This window comes from Phodopus roborovskii, unplaced genomic scaffold, assembly GCF_943737965.1.
Source record: "Phodopus roborovskii unplaced genomic scaffold, PHOROB, whole genome shotgun sequence".
NCBI classification, from domain to species: domain Eukaryota; kingdom Metazoa; phylum Chordata; class Mammalia; order Rodentia; family Cricetidae; genus Phodopus; species Phodopus roborovskii.
Window position 1 is genome coordinate 39395606 of NW_026125295.1, and position 17510 is coordinate 39413115.

Consider the following 17510-nt stretch of genomic DNA (forward strand, 5'->3'; position numbering starts at 1 on the left):
TCCCAAGATCCCTTCCCCCTGCCTCACAAGATTGTCCTCATTTAAGATGCCATATGCCATGGGGAGAAGGAAGGTTCTTGGAAGAAACACAGAGGATGGTATCTGAACATAGAGCTTCCATGCCTTCTCCCTATGTACTTAGGGTACATCAAATTCATAGCATATCTATGCCTTACCAACCAGAAAACTCCCCTGTACAGTTATCTAGACTGAAGTGCAGAACTGCATGGTTAGGGATGATTGATTGAATACTGGCTAGATAGTAGTTTAACTATAAATATGTCACCCTACCTCTTTCCATAGGGGTTTTGCTGGGCCAAAGCCCCTAATCTCAGGATTGATCTTTCAAGGATCAGTCAATAATCTTGTTTTCATGTAAACTCTGGTGTGAATCAAGGGGGTACACCCAAGTAACAAAGGTACTCCAGTCACCAAAGATATTCCTATGCTGAATACCCAGGAACCAAGTCAAAGAGTTATGACAGACTTAGCACCAGGATTTTTGGGTGGATAGAAGCATTTTGTGATATCTCATGGTTCTGGGGATCATCAAGTACACAGCATGCAATGCAAGTATTCTACCTTGACTTACTTTCTGAGCCCATAGGTTTCCTTCCTTCCTTCCTTCCTTCCTTCCCTCCCTCCCTCCCTCCCTCCCTCCCTCCCTCCCTCCTTCCTTCCCTTCCTCTCTTCTTCCCTCCTCCCCTTTTTCCTCCCTCCCCCTTTCCCTCCTCCCTCTCCCCCTCCCTCCCTTCCTTCCTTTTTTCTGAATTTGGAAATATTCTGTGGAAAGCTGAGGTGAGTATGAAAGTATTTAAAATTGTCATATTTAAGAAGAAAAGTTGAGTTTATCTGTATGAATCTGGTGTTTTAGTAGTTTAGAGCTTGTAGCTATTTGCATATTTGAAAATCATGTGGTTTTTGAATCTTGTATTTACAGTTTTATTGGTAAATAAAAAGGAGGACTGATGGGAGATGTCATTCTGTAAATATGTTTCTCATACTGGTTAATGAATAAAGCACTGTTGGCCAATAGGAAAGCAAGATAGGTGGGACCAAGATACAAGGAGGAAAGAGGAAGTAGTAGGGAGGAGTCAAGATGGAGAGTCTGGAGAGAGCAGGACACCAGCTGGCTCTCTGGTAAGAGGAGACCACGTGGAAATACATAGATTAACAGAAATGGGATAATAATTAAGACAGAGCTAGCCGATAAGAAACAAGTAATTGGCCAACAGCATTATATCAAATACAGAGTCTATTTGCATTATTTGGGGCTGGCGCGGCGGCTGGAAAAGACCAGTGGCAGGTGGACAAACCTTACTTGTTTTGAACAGCAATGAACAAAGAGAAACTTCTTTAATATTTAATGGCATGGCTCACATTGCTCAAGTACACAGCAGTTTTTGTCTAAGACGTACATTGCTTTGTTGGACTTATTTTTCCTTGTAATAGTAGATTATGTAAGTTTTAGGGTTCTCTTTCCTCCAAGGAACTGCTTGCTTAACCCTTTTTTTCTTTTGCAGATTGATTACACTGGAACAGAACCTTCCAGCCCCTGTAATAAATGTTTGTCCCCGAATGTGACATCCTGTGTTTGTACCATTAACTTCACACTGGAACAGTCGTTTGAGGTCTGTGTTTTAAAATAATGTATTAGAAAAGGCATGCTCTAAAAAATCATCCTATATTATTTTTTTAAAAGATGATTTATGTTGAGAAATCAACTTAGTTTATTGGAATCTATAGACATTTGAAGAGTATTCTATGTATCTGGTTGTTACATAATTAAATTAGTTAAATCTGATAATTCAGTGCATTATTTGAGTTCCTTGTCTTTTAGTATTTTGTAGATAAAATTTTAGGTATTTTGATATTCACTAGCCACATTATGAATGGCAGAAATCTTGTGCTTGTATTTTAAAGTTATTTCTTGATTCTTTGATTTCTGTGTAGATATTATAAATTCTTAGCCTTTTAAAATTATTCTTAATTTTTAAAAAACTTGATTATAAAACACATCTTACTGTGGACAATACTAATCATCCCATTGTGTAATGGAATTATTTGTGAGGTATGAAACAGTACCCAAAAATCAAGCACTTATTAAAATTTTATTGATATTTTATAGTTTGGTATTTTGACAACATCCCCCTGTGTATGTGTGTGTATGCGTGCTCACACACACACATACGTATACATATAGTATTAATAATGGCTTCTATCCTGAGCATATGGGAAAGGACATAAAAAATTCACATGGATAGAGACAAGTTTTTTTTTTTTTTTCCCCTGGGAATTGAGTTTAAAACCATTCTTCAGGAAGCAAAGCTGTAATAATACATATTAAGGTTTGAGTTTCCTTATTCAAATTTTCTAGATGTAGTGACAATTTTAGTAATGTCTGGTGAATGGAAGCCATGTAGTGATTACAGATGCTCTTGTACTAAGGGAAAAGTGTCTTTTGCTTTGGGACAAAGATGTGAAAACCCATTTGGAAAAGACCGCAAAGTGTCATTTTCAGTGTGGTGGGCAAACTATAAGGATGCATTAAATCTTGGTTTGGTGCATGGTTGAAGAAATCAAAGAGTTTGGATAAGTTAGAAATTTTGTTTTCTCCTCCTTATTCAAAACCATTTACTTTAACTCGGAAGGCTGAGGCCTTGAAAAACCAAAACTAAAACCAAACAAAACCAACAAACAACCCACTTGATTTAGAGCTCCCTTTACAAGTGGCCATTTATTCTTTGTAGGTATATTTCTTCACAGATTTTGAATTAGACTAAACCATTTCAGGGAACTTAAATAGTATATTTTATAACAGACTTGGCTGAGAGGATCTATTGTGTATCAGAATTGATTGAGAGGATCTCTTTTCCAGTTTACAAATTGGATTTACTATTATTGGTTCTTAATTTAGATGACATCTTTTTTTCCTAAATATTATATTTACATGTTTTTGTCATACAGTTTTATACTATTGCCCCACTGATTTCCACTTATCATCTTTCGTGTAGAATGGAAAAGTTTGTGGTTTGCTGTTTAACAATCTCTATTTTCATTCATTTATTTGCTTTTTGATGTGTAATTTCTTTATGTATTCTAGGTTGGCATTGGACTTGTTGTGTAGCTCAGGTTGGCTTGGAATTAGTGATCTTCCAACAAACCCACCAGCACTCAGTCTTCAAATCAAATGAATTGCTTCTAAATTTAGATAATTCCTTTTCATTGAAGATATGGATATAAAAATAGAGGCTGTCTGGCCTGTGGTGGCTTATACCTTTAATCCTTGCAGAGGCAGGTGGATCACTGTGAATTTGAGGTCAGCCGGTCTACAGAGTGAGCACAGAACAGCTAGGGCAATGCAGAGAAACCCTGTCTCAAGAAACTAAACTAACCTAAACTAAATAATATGTATGTATTATTTTTGTATATAGTCTTCTCTCTCTGCTATAGTTAAAATGGAGAAATAACATTTTTCTACTGCTAACAATTTTAGTCAGATGTTTTCTTAGCACCTTGTAGTTAATTTAGTTATGTTTTTTCCCCAAGATATTTTTGAAGTTGCTTTCATAAGAGTTCTACTTTTCATTGTTATTATTAAAAAGTATTATAATTGAATATATTTAAGCAACTACTAATTTACTAATTGCTAACAGTCTATAGTATTCAGGGGAAATATTTGGAGGACAGAAGGGGACCAGTGCAAGGCTGGAGGAAGAGTAATGAGCAGGAATATGAGCAAAGTAAAATGAAATGTATGCATAAAAATGTCATTATAAAATATTTGGTACACCAACTTAAATTTTTAATAAATAGGAAAAAGTAGTATATGTAGCATCCTGTTAAAATTGAACATTCTCATTCCATTTACAGTTTATTTGGACAATAAATCAAAAGTTTGATCATTCTTCTGAAAGGAAGATGCTAATTGGATAAAAACCAATCTGAATTAGAGAAAATTTTATATTAAAAGTAGCTCTGGCTGGGCGTTGGTGGCACACACCTTTAATCCCAGCACTCAGGAGGCAGAGGCAGGTGGATCTCTGTGAGTTCAAGGCCAGCCTGGTCTACAAGAGCTAGTTCCAGGACAGCCTGCAAAGCCATGGAGAAATGCTGTTTCGAAAAACCACAAAAAAAAAAGTAGCTCAGAGTACACTAATATTCTTTCAGTATTGTAGTATTGTTTTTTAATGAAAACAATGTTAAGTGTGCAGTATGCTGAATGCATGGGTTCCCTTGTCACCTTATTTTATGAGACAGGTCTCTCCATGAAGCTGGGGCTTGTAATTTAAATTAGACTGATTAGCCAGCAACCTCCTGGGATTTGACTTTTCCCCTGCCCCCATCACCCTCCATCTCTGGGTTATAGATGAATGTTGCCATGCTGACTTCTATGTAGGTGCTGGGATCCACACTGAGCTCCTCATTATTGCACAGCAAACACTTTACCTACTGAGCCATCTCTTCAGACTACACATAATACTTGAAAGATAGTTTAAAAGTTTCCTTGTGTATTTTTGTAATATAACTTCTTTAAGTTTATTTACAATTGCACAATTTGTTTTAGTGTGTTTGCTTGCTTTCGTGGTGTTGGGGATTGAATTCAGGGCCCTACACATGAACATTCCAGGCAGACACTTATCACAACTGTAGTCCCGGTGCTTATTAAATACTTGGTAAATAACTTGACTTAGTCAGCTAATGTAGTGTATCTAGGACTGCTTAGTTCAATACCTGATTTATAGGTAATAGTATTTCCCCTTCTTTTAAAACCTAACTAAGAGTTTAGGAGCTACAGTATAGTTGTTCTATTATGAGTTTATTTATATTGTACAATTTTTGTTGCTATTTCACCTTGGTCCCAGTTTATCACAAATTGTAAGCCAGTCAAGTACAGATTGTTTAAATTTTATACAATATGAAACAAATATCAATTCTTATGTTAAAAAGTCTTCCCCTTTCTGTTTTCTCTAGGGCAATGTATTTATGTATTATGGACTGTCTAATTTCTATCAAAATCATCGTCGTTATGTGAAATCTCGAGATGATAGCCAGCTAAATGGAGACCCTAGTGCTTTGCTTGTAAGTAAAGTGATGAAATACAGAAATGTGGCATCTGTGAAGTAAGAGCATAGTAAATACTCATTTAGAAATAGAAATGTTGAAGTACTAAAATTAAAGTATAACCTGTCTTTTCTAGATTTAACAGAAGTATCTAGTAGTCATGGGGGGTTTTTGCTTCATCTCTGTAATGGGATTTTGATGAATGATGTGTAAGTGTGTTCTGTTTGTGTCTGTTCATTATTTTATTTTTCTCTGTATCTTTGGTCAGGTTTTTATTCAAATAGGCTGTCTCTATTTGCTCTATGGAATGAAACAGATTTAAGCAGCAGGCTTTTTCTCTTCTATGGTAGGTTTCTTCTCTGCTGGTTACTTCCCAGCTGCTGGTTTCTTGGTAGTTGCAGTCTTTTACCCTGCAGGCATCTTCAGCTTCTTGACATCCACAGGCTTCTTCTTGTTCTAGGTAGGGGTATGCAGATGAGCTGTTTTTCATTTCTGCAATTGTGCTTTGAAATTGAATAATTGTCCTTTCTTTAAAGTTGTGGGAAGATGAAACAGCAAAATTGTAAGCTTCCAGAATTCCCAAGTGTTCTGTGTGTGTGTGTGGGGGGGGGGGAATAGAACTGTATCCTTTTCTAAATCTTGGTTCTTTTTGGGAATCTTTGAATGGCATCTTAATTTCCTGGCTGTTTATCTTTCCATAGTTGTGTTTATTATGTAAATATTTTATGTCATTTTGCCACTGAGGCAAACCTTTGAAGACTGGAGTAGTTTAGGATTTCTTAGAATTTGTGAATCTTTTACAGTACACTAAAGAGAGGGAGGCCTAGGAAATTTGAGTGAGCTTGATATTTCTGATAGGATATCTAGAGTTTAATATTTTTTTCCTATTTTCTTTTTCTTTTCTTCTGCTTGAATTTCACATTGCTGGTATCTACTCTTGTTTTAGGAATTAATTTACATGATCTTCTAAGGACAAACTGAGATTTACCCCCATACCATCCCCATCAACCTTTGTGTTTGTTTGATTCTGGCACTTTGCATGGTTTATAGCACATATTAAGTACTTGGTGGAGAAAACATGCCAATAAGGGTGAAATAGAACCCTGAACTTTGTAGTAGGGACTTTGTGACAAGTATTGACAGGAGTAGGAGCTTGGGTAGTAAACTCTCTGCTCTGTTGCATGGTAAGATGGTATAGAGCATGTGCTTATTGGTACTTATCAAAGAAACTTTGTCACAAAAGCATGGATTTAGGAGTTTAATCAGAACTGAGACTTGTTTGTCTGCCTAACATCAAGGTCATTGGAGATAACAGGCCTCTAAGCCTTTGCTGTATATTGACTTTATATCTTTCCTAAACCAGTTAATGCAGTGTATCTAGGACTGCTTAACTTAGTCCAATACCTAATTCATAAACTTAAAAAGTCATAATTTAACTACGAATTTAGGAACTAGAGTATAGTTGCTCTACTATGAGTTTATATCTAATAATCCTCTCTTTTTTGGAGGTGTAAATGCTTTTGTATCCTTGAAACACTTGCAACATTTCTTGGTATATATTTAAGTGTCAGGTATCACTGCTTCATAAAAAGGAAAGATACTCCAGGTGAACTGTGACAAAGTTGCCCTGGTTAAGAGTATGACAAAATGCATCATAGGATGACATGACTATAGCAGTATTAGCTGTTTCTATATTTTTTTTATTGAAAGTAAACATTTTTTCCATACAATATATTCCTTGCTTTTGTACTGCTAAAGACTAAGATAAAGCTATTTTCTTTTCCCCCTTTTATTGAAAATAGATTTTTTTCCCCTCACATATGATGTCTAGATTATGGTTTCCCCTCCGTCTACTCCACTCAGTTCGTCACCCCCCTTCCCTCCCATTCAGATCCCTTCTCTTTCTATATCTCACTAGAAGACAGTTTTCTAAGAGATAGTAATAAAATATAAGTTAAAAACAAAAACTAACATGTTAGAATTGGACAAAACAAAGAAAAGGAATAGAGCCCATGAGAGAGCACAAAAATCAGAGACCAACTTGTTTACACACCTGGAGTCTATAATATACATGCAGAGGACCTGATACAAACCTGTGCAGGCCCCAGTGCATCTGCCTCAGTCTCTGTGAGTTCACAGGAACTTTGTTCATGTTGATTCAGAGGGACTTGTTCTCCTGGTGTTCTCTGTCCCCTCTGGCTTTTAGAGTGAAAGAATACCATACAATAAACAATAAACCAAAACAAAGAAAACATGAGAAGCACATGCACACATACACACACTATAAAAACACAAAAGTGGAAGCCATCATATATAAACAAAAGACCAGTATGATTAAAAAAAAAAAAAAAAAAAAAAAAAAAGCCAAACAGCATTATGAGGCAAAAACATTTCCAAAAATACCATTGAGTTAACTCGTTTTGTGTTAGCCATCAATTGTTGGTCATGGGACTTGCCCTTAAGTGTGACTTATAAGCCTAGGGAGACTCCATTGGAGAAAACTAATTTCTCCTTTGGGAGTAGTTGACAATTGGAGGTAATTTCTGGGTTAGGGATGGGGTGTCTGTCTGCTTTCTTTTTCAGCACAGGGACTTTATCTGACTTGGACCTATGCATGCTGCCAGTCTCTGAGAAGGCACTGTTTTCTTTGTGTCTCCCATCACCATTGGCTTTTACAGTGTTTATGTCTCCTCCATAGTACCCTGAGCCTTAAGGGGAGGGATTTGATGGAGGCATCCCATCTAGGACTGAGTGTTAAAAGTTATCTCATTCTCAGCACATTGTCCAGTTGTGGGTGTTTTAAATTAGTTCCCATCTACTGTAGGAGGAAGCTTCTCTGATGATGGCTGAGCAAGACACTGATGTGATTCCAGACTTATGTATCCAACCCTTTCTCTGAAATCAGAGTTTTCTTCAAAGTACTCAGAATACTGAAGAGATATGATGAAACCCTATTACATTATTTTTTTCTGTTTTCTGTGCATATCGTGCTTCTCTTAGTATAAACAGAGAATGCAAATACAAGTCAGTCAGGAATAGAATAGCCCAGGAGGTTAACTAAAGTGTGTGTGTACTACATATATAAAATACGTTCAAATTGAGATTACCTTGTTTTGCTAAATATTTTTAAATATGGATTACTGTGGCCTGCTTGAATGTTCCAGAAGTGCTAATGAATATTTTTTCAGATACACCCTTCAATTGTTCACTGTCCTTGAGTAGTGAGTTGTAAGTAGTGAGTCCAGACTAGGCCTGAAGGGCTGGCACATGTTTTGCTTTGCCAGCATTCTGAACAAGTTAAAGATTAATATAGCTGCTTTAGATAATTCCTTTCCTATTTTTTTTTAGATCAGTAATTTAACCCCAAATTACAAAATTTGAAGTGTTGGTTGTATTCAGTTTTATAAGTGAGGCTAAGTTTATCAAGGGACTTCTCTAAAGAGCTAGAATATGTAGTGTCTTTACTCTCAAATTACTGAGCCCTTTACTGTGTACCACAGCTGGGTTGATAGCAGGTCATTTAGTTTTTCTCAACCACAAATCTTTGTGGTTGTGGTTTCTATGTTGATATGAAAATCAAAATATTAATTTGATAAGCCATGTATAACTATGTAGAAGTGAACGAGCATTGCATTTAAAAAGTACTGTAATATTAAAGAATATTTTGGGTACTCAAATGTGGTGTTGGTTTAGAGCTTGTTTTCTTTACAGACTCATATGCTTTATGAGTGGGGAAAATACAAGAACTGAATTTTTAATAAATAATCAGGAGTAGCCTATCGTTTTCCCAGAGATCTAGATGATAATTTCTGTTTCTCGTTTTCTTTTCTTTCTTTCTTTCTTTCTTTCTCTTTTTCTTTCTTTTTTGTCTCCTGAAAACTAGAATCCAAGTAAGGAATGTGAACCTTACCGAAGAAATGAAGACAAACCAATTGCTCCATGTGGAGCTATTGCCAACAGCATGTTTAATGGTATGCTAGATATAAACATCCATGCAGATAGATAATTAGAAAACTGTATGCACTTAGGGAATTATGTAATAGTCTAGTAATATGAATGAAATTATGAAATTCACCTTCAAGATAAATACTCAGATAATGAATAGGATTTAAATACTTTCTGGCTTCCCTTTGAATGTTCTTTTAGGAGAATGGAATTCTATTTGAGAAGAAAATTCCTATTTCTTATAAAAAAGTAAAAGCCACAGAGCTACTTTCACTGATATACCATTAAAAGGGAGTTAGTTATAGTTGGTCATTTAGATATGCTTTGCCTGATAGAAATACAGTTTGAACCCTAAATACAAACTCTGTCAAATTTTCTAGTACTTTATATTAAAAACCCTCAAAAGAAACAAGTAAAATTAGCTTGAATAATTTATTTTAATCTAGTGTGCCAAAATAGTATCATTTCAGCATATAAACGTAACTGAAATTTTTGTGTGTGTGTGTGTGTGTGTGTGTGTGTGTGTGTGTGTGTGTGTTTATACACTAAGTCCCTGGTAGCTGGTGTGTATTACATATTCAGTAGAACTTGTGCTTTTGTATCAACAGTGCTTCAGGAGCTGAATACCATGTGTGGTTACCAAGTACAAAAAATGGGAAAGGTAGTAGTGATTAGAATGCAACAGTAACCAAAGAAAGAGAAGAGAAAAAGGATACCATTTGCCTTTTATTTGGACTGATATTAAAATTCTTGCTCTAATATCAGTTAGCCATTGAGGAACATGACCTAGATCTGTAGAGCATAAGGGCATCTAGCCATCTAGAATTCTATAGTTGTGATAAAGGACACATGTTCACCCTATGCCTTCTCTGTCAACTGCTTTCAGAGAAAGCCCCAAAGTCCCATTTCTCATAGAGTTAATCAGATGCTGTGGATTTTTAGTAGATGTTATAATATCTTCTATTTCTTATGCTTAGATACGTTAGAGTTGTTTCTGGTTGCCAATGAATCTGATCCCACACCTATTCCAATTCCTTTGAAGAGGAAAGGTATTGCTTGGTGGACAGATAAAAATGTGAAATTCAGAAATCCACCTGGAAAAGAAAGTCTCATAGAAAAATTTAAAGGTAAAGCATGACTAATATCCCCTCTTGTCTAGTGATTTGAGTAAGGTAACCTAAATTTGTCGTTAGAGTATTTATTTTTAAAGAACAGCATTTTCTTTCTCAGCATTATACCGTTATGTAAATGTTCACTTGTACTAAAATTGTAAAGGAAACGTGTACTTTTCATTGTGATTTGAATTTCTCTGGTGTTTTCAGCTACAATCTTTAAAAACTGGAACTGAGTTTGTTTTAATCAGCCCCTATTTATAATGCATTTTTTTCTATGCTACCTTAGTTTTGTAATGCAATATTTCTCTTTAAAAATTCTTTTTTGCATTTATTTGTGCATTTATGTATTTACTTTGTATGCATGTGTACTAGCATATGTATGTATGTACCACAGTGCATGTATGGAAGTCAGAAGAGCTGGAGGAATCTGTATTCCTTTTAACCATGTGGTTCTGGAGATTGAACTCTGTTCCTCCGATCTGGTGGCAACTGCTATTACCTGCTATGCCGTCTCACTGGCCCATGTATTTCTTAATGTTATATTTTTGCCTTTTATTTAGTATCCTTTTTGTATTTTCTTGAAATATCAACTGTCTTTTTTAGTTTTTGTTGTAGATAGAATTGGTTTCTCTTAGATTTATCCTTGGGATATGGACATATTTATACCTTTTTGTTTTGTGCTTTTTTTTTCTTTTTTAGTATTATGAATTGTCATTAAAAGTATTAATGGAATTGAATATTTTGTTTTCACATCTCTCTCCCTCCCCAACTTATCTTTAAGATACAACAAAGCCAGTAAACTGGCATAAACCAGTATATATGCTAGACCCTGATGAGGATAATAATGGATTCATAAATGAGGACTTCATTGTTTGGATGCGTACTGCAGCATTACCTACTTTTCGTAAGTTGTATCGTCTTATAGAGCGGAGAAATGATTTACATCCAACATTACCAGCTGGACAGTACTTTTTGAACATCACATACAGTATCCTTTTTTGGGGGTTATGTGTACACATAGAATTTGAGTTTCATTGCCTTATTGCACTCTAGATTTGTTTATTGTGTGATATTGGTAATTGAACATAGTCTTACTCATCCATTTCTGCATAGGTATCAAGCCTTATGTACTTTTTTTTTAATTTTAAAGTTCTTTTTTATTATGTATTCATGTATGATATGCTCATGTGCCAAGGTACATGTGAAGAGGTAAGAGGACAACTTTGGAGTTGGGTTTTTTGGTTTTGTTTTGTTTTGTTTTGTTTTATCATCTTTTTACATGGGTTCCAGGAATTGAACTTATGTCATCAGGCTGGTACATCATGTACTTTTACCCACTGGGCCATCTCTTTGGGTCACAAGCAGGCTTTTATAAGAAGGAAATACTGGGCAGTTCCTTTTAACATTAGTAAAGTTCAGTGTTTTTAAGTATTTTGTCCAGTGTATATGTATATACTGTAAACATAAAGATTTTCAAATATTAGCATTTTAAATGTGTATAACCCATAAGTACATTCCTTGTTTATTTGTTTGGGATTGGCTCTCATTATGTAGCCCTGGATGGCCTGGAGTTCTTTATGTCTCTACAGAATAGGTTGGCTTTAGACTCACAGATTCAGCTGCCTCTGACTCAGGAGTGTTAGAATTGAAAGTGTGCAATACCACACCCAGCCTAGGTTTTCGTTTGTTTGTTTGTTTGTAGTTTGAGTTGTATAGTAAATTAGTAAGTGGCTATTAGGCTAATTTTTAAAATTAAGATTACTTTTGATTCTTGGACTCTGGGTTATACAACTGAATATGGCCTAATAGTGGCTGACTGAATGCTACATGGCTTTGAAACCAGGCCCATTTAGGGGCAGTTTTGCTAGTGTGTTGCAAAATGTAGAACACGGAGCACTAGGAACTTTCATAGAGTGCAGACTGTTTTCATGTAGGGAAGCTGCAGCAGTGTCCTCAGGACCAACAGCATTTTCAGGAAGAATGCAGGGCATTTCAAAGACTGACAGTATAACAATACTGGTGGCTTGGAAACATCAGGAGTTAGCTGTAAAAATACAAGATAAGGAGGAAATTAAAAGCACAGTTGAGTGGAGTTAAAATGGGAGTCCATATTTTTAGAGGAGAACGAACGTAGTTGATTTGATACTGTATTTGGCCTTGCAGAGTTGGATCAAGTATCGTGATTCCTGCCTTAGGTTCAGATTGATTTCAGTAATTAGAATGGGCCAGCTGCAGCTATGATCTTTTGCAGGAGTTTCAGTTCAAATTTTAGTTTTAGTTTTGTCTTGTCTACTCTATTGGCAGCATCCTAGAATGGGCCATGTTCATCCAGAGTATGAGTTTTGTTATTGCTGCAAATGAGTTGACTAACACTTGGGAATCATGCTTTGTGACTCTCTACTTGAGTGCTCTCTGATGTGCTTAAACAGTCTTTTCTTATTTCTTGTCTGTTAACATCCTGTGTGGGTGACATTTCTGCTCATTTGACCTATTTTTCTATATTACATTACTTTGAAGCCTTTAATCCCTCTTAGGTAATAAACAAAACTACCCAAGGTAGTTTATTATTTTGATAACACATTTTGGCTTTTACTAGTAACATTATTTCACTAGCTCATGTCTGGGAATATTTATCAGGGGTAGAATGCTTTCCCCTGAGTTCAATGTCTAGTAACACATAGAGAACACTTTCTAAATTAGGTTTTTAAGATGATTTTATTTTCAGCACATAGCTGCACATGCCTTTAATCCCAGCTCTTAGGAGGGAAAGTCAGGGAGATATCTTGTGACTTAAAGGCAGCCTTGTCTACATAGTTCCAGGTCAGCCCTCTTGAATCCTGTCTTGAAAACAACAATAACAAAATTTAGTTTCATTCATCTATCATCTACCTGTCTGTCTGTCTATCATGATTCAGAATATGCAAGCAAGTTATCTATGTATCAAAATTGTAGAAGTGAATTATAAGCAATTAAATGTTAACTTTAAAATGTTAACTTTAAATATCAAGTAACCACAGACAGAAAGTCTTCCTATACCCTTGTCAGATTACCCCGTACATTCTTTTGATGGACGAAAACGGATGATCTTGAGCACTATTTCATGGATGGGAGGAAAAAATCCATTTTTGGGAATTGCTTACATCACTATTGGATCCATCTCCTTCCTTCTGGGAGTTGTACTGCTAGTAATTAATCATAAATATAGAAACAGTAGTAATACTGCTGACATCACCATTTAGTTTTATATTCTGAAAACAAATCTACTGCATGTGCATCAAGGCCAGTCCTGTTCAACCTAGCCTTTGAATGCTGATGTCTGGTTAGTATGTCATTTTGAAGTTGGCACATAACTTAAAAAAACAAAAAAATGCCTTTGTCCTTTGCTTCTTACATATGGATGACTTATGAAAATATACGACGGGTATAAAAATTAGGTATATTGATCATATCAATATTGTAACTGCTAAAATGGCATTATTGGGACAGGCCATGCGATGCATAGAGTCTCTGTCATGTGAAATGAGTCTACTGCTTAAGCGTTTATGCTGTGTTGATAACATTATATTGATATGATGTTGTACATGTGTGCCTCCTGTGTGAAGAAAGGGATTATGAGATGTAGGAGTGTAATGACTTACTAACCCTTTGAAATTTGGTTACAGTTCAGATTGAAGAAAGACTAAATATAAATAAAACACTTCATTGTTTTCATGTGTCGTGTGTAAAGGCTTAAAGTCCCTCCTTGTTGAGGTGGTTCATGTGTCAGTTTCTCTATTATAGTTATTTGGTAATAACTTTAATTTCAGAGGACATACTTAGCTTGTCCAGTATAGGAATTAATATCTAAAGAGGTCAGGTAGGTCTTGGATAGAATTTTAAATCCTTTTTAATTTGGCTAAGATTTTGCTTTCTGGAGTCCAAGCTACTTGAAATGTTTATATGTGATCATCTCCCTGAAAGCTTACACTTCAAAAGGGAAGAAAGAATATAGGTGAGATGGGACAGCTGCTTGGCAAACCCTCATCCTCTGTCAACTGTAAACCAGGTGTAAATGTTCAAAGGAGACTGTTGTCATTATTGTGGTGTGTAATGTTAAGATGATTGCTCTGCCTTGGAAATACCTCAAGCTGTTCTTACTTAGAAGGTAAGTATTTTGATTTAGTACTAATATTATAGCCCAGAAAAATACTAACTTCTTCCATATTTCATTAAATACTTGCATACAGGTCAAATAAATGTGGTTATGTATACAACTCTCTTTAATAAAGGTAATGCTTTGATTAGTTTTCCTAAGATATCCCTTAAAAAGATGTTCTATACATTTCCTACTTGAATTCGAGGGAGGGGGGATTTGGAAAATGTTCATGATAAAAAAAATATATATCGGATTGAAGTTACTTTATTTTCTAACTAGAATTATTTTAATATTCCTTTGATGAATAAATGCTGTAATTTGTTTGCTATGGAAGTTATTCCTGAAGTGAATGTAAATTATTTTTCCACATGCATGAAAATGTATGTATTAATCAAAATTGACTCATTGCATTGAAATTACTTGTTTTTATACTAAAGTAATGCTTGTTTTTCAGAATGTGTAATGATTTCCTTTGGTTATATTTTTAAATCAAAAGGTCTGAGTAATGTTTCAGTTTAGATTAAGATGTGCTTAAGATAACAAAAAATTCAATGGTTCATAGTAGAAATGTGCCACTTAAGCTTTGTATGATATGAAATTCTGTTAAAAGAGCTTGTAATTCATGGTGACTTTTAACTTATAAAAATATTACTTGCATGGGTTACATGGTTTATGGATATATAAAAATTTCTCAGGACATAAGTTCTTTCTCTAAAATTATTCTTTTGTCAGCCATTCAGAATGCTGCTGTTCTGAAAATTGTTTTTTGCATATGATGTTCAGTTTATTTAGGGATTCTTCATAAGACATGAGATGTTTCTGCCAGTCTTTGTAGTGTAAGTGCTGTTTAAAGAAGACTGCTAGCCTGCATCTCTTTCTCTAACTGGGGGGCCAGGGGAATCTGAAGAAAATCTGAAGAAGTCTATAACATTTTTCTTGTCTTGAAGATGGAATCTTTAAAAGTACAGTTGAAGCTTTATCTGATTTACAAGTGCATTGATGATCTGTGTTCTTCCCTGGTTCCTGCCATTTGAAATCAACTCCTGTTGTACATATGAAGAAACTGGGACATTCATAAAGTTGATGTCATTAAAGCGACAGAGTAGAAAGCTTAGAAAAATACGTTAATTTGCAAGGAAGTGTGTTGGCATGAGAAACTTTCCAACTGAAAAAATTATTCACTAAGTCATAAGGCAGTTTAAAATAAACTGGAGAAAATAACTGTTCTTAATAGAGAATGATTCAATTAAGAGTCAAGTGACTATTACTGCTTATTGGATAGTAACAGTTTATTTGTAACCTTAATTATATTACAAGTTAACATTCTGTTAGTATGTTTTGTATTAATAAAAGTGAACAAAATTAGTTGTGCTATGTATAAGTGTCTTACTAAAATAACAATGCCCCTTTGTTCTTGCTAATGGTTAGTACTCAGTTTTAACCAGGCTTAGGGAGTCCTGATTTTAACTTCATTGTTCTCAACTGGTGGCTCCACAGTGATCATATATCAGATGTCCTGCATATCCTGCATACTGATACTTACATTGCTATTCACAACAGTAGCAAAAATCACAGTTACGAAGTAGCAACAAAAAATTTTAATGGTGGGGGCGGGTCACTACAACAGGAGGAAGTATATTAAGGAGTTGCAGTATTAGGAAGGTTGAGAACAACTGTTTTAACTTCTTCATGTGTGCATTTGTTAAAATGTCATCAATTTTCAAATTATTATATTTATTAATCATTGATAACATAATCATGAGACGTATTCATGTTACCAAAGAGCATCTATTCTTAGCAGCAAGTGGTGAAATTGTTATCTGAGTTCTAGGCAGACTGGCTAGGGTTGATTTTATATCAATGGGATTGGAATTGATAGCAGTGAAACCAAAGAGGCAGTAAATAAAACCATAAATAAAGGAGGAACAGGTGGGGTGGGGCTTGCTCTCTGTCTGCATGGAAACACTGCCTGAGTTTTCTTCTTTGTGAATGTGATTGTTTTCAGTGTGAAGGGGTCAGAAATGCTGCTGTTATTAAATTTTGATGTATAAATGCCTGTTGTAGAGTTTGGATGATCTAATAATGTATTTTCAAGCTCACTTTGGACCATGCACCCATCAGTCAGTCAATGTGAAAAGCACATTTTTCATGTTATTTGAAATTTTAAAATAAATATATTGTCTAAAACCAAATGAGACCATGGTGGCCTTGTTTTCTTTTATATATAAAAGTAAGGTATGTGCAGTTTCTAACATCAAATAATTATTCTAAAGCATTATGATGAAAAAGAATAATCCTTAACAGAAATTTCCTACTATTCTTCAGACACACACACAAACACACAAAATGAATACATGTAATTTTTTTTAATTAAAAAGAAATGACATAAATCCCTTTTCAACCTTCATATTTCAGTAATAGCTTGACTACACATACAATTTCAGGTTAAAGGCAATTTTCTCTCCACTGCTTTCAATGAATCTAGTCATAGATGCTGGCTCTCCCCAGATGGCTGTGTGGTTGTCCTCTGTCCTATGTTTTGTTGTGTATATTTTGATACTTTGAACTTTAAAGAGACTTCGGAGTTTTAGAAAGTTTTGAATATTTTAAGACTTTGGACTTTAAGTGCTTGGGTTTTTAAAGACTGTAGGATTTTTTAATATTGGAATGTTTTAAGCCTCATATGGTGGTGCATGCCTTTAATCCCAGCACTTGGGAGGCAGGGACAGGCAGATCTTTGAGCTCAAGGCCAGTTTGGTCTACAAATTTAGTTCTGGGAAAACAAGGGCTATTTAAACAGAGAATCCTTGTGTTGAAAAACAAAACAAAATGTCGAAATGTTTTATATTGTATTATTATATATTATATATTGATGTTGATATTACTGTGAGATTTTGGGGATGAACAAGAAAGGAAAAGGTCATGGCCTAATGGTGATGTGTTTGTGTGTCAAGCTGACAAGGAGTCAATTGTGCTGGCCAGTTTTATGTCAACTCGACACAAACCAGAGTCATTTGGGAAGAGAACATCAATTGAGAAAGTGCTCCCACTAGATCATGTAATCTTGTGGGACTTTTATATTAGTGATTGTTGTGAAATTAACTCACATCTTGTGAGTGGTGCTACTTCTAGAAGGTGGGTGGTCCTGGGAATATATAAAAAAGTAAACTGAGCAAGTCATGAGGAGCAAACCAGTAACCGCACTCCTTTGTTGTTTTTGCATCAGATCTTGCCTTCAAGTTCCTGACTTG

The 17510-nt window shown here is 35.2% G+C and overlaps 1 protein-coding gene across 1 annotated transcript in view; it reads left to right on the plus strand.

Annotated features, from left to right (window-relative positions):
• The window catches only part of Tmem30a (transmembrane protein 30A), a 38289-nt gene extending 21838 nt beyond the window's left edge, over window positions 1-16451 (plus strand). The window contains 6 exon segments of the mRNA XM_051173206.1: window positions 1524-1631; window positions 4975-5082; window positions 8948-9035; window positions 9987-10136; window positions 10906-11112; window positions 13170-16451. Of these exon segments, the coding sequence (XP_051029163.1) occupies window positions 1524-1631; window positions 4975-5082; window positions 8948-9035; window positions 9987-10136; window positions 10906-11112; window positions 13170-13363 (855 nt within the window). The 3' untranslated portion in view covers window positions 13364-16451.
• The last annotated feature ends 1059 nt before the right edge of the window (window positions 16452-17510 follow it).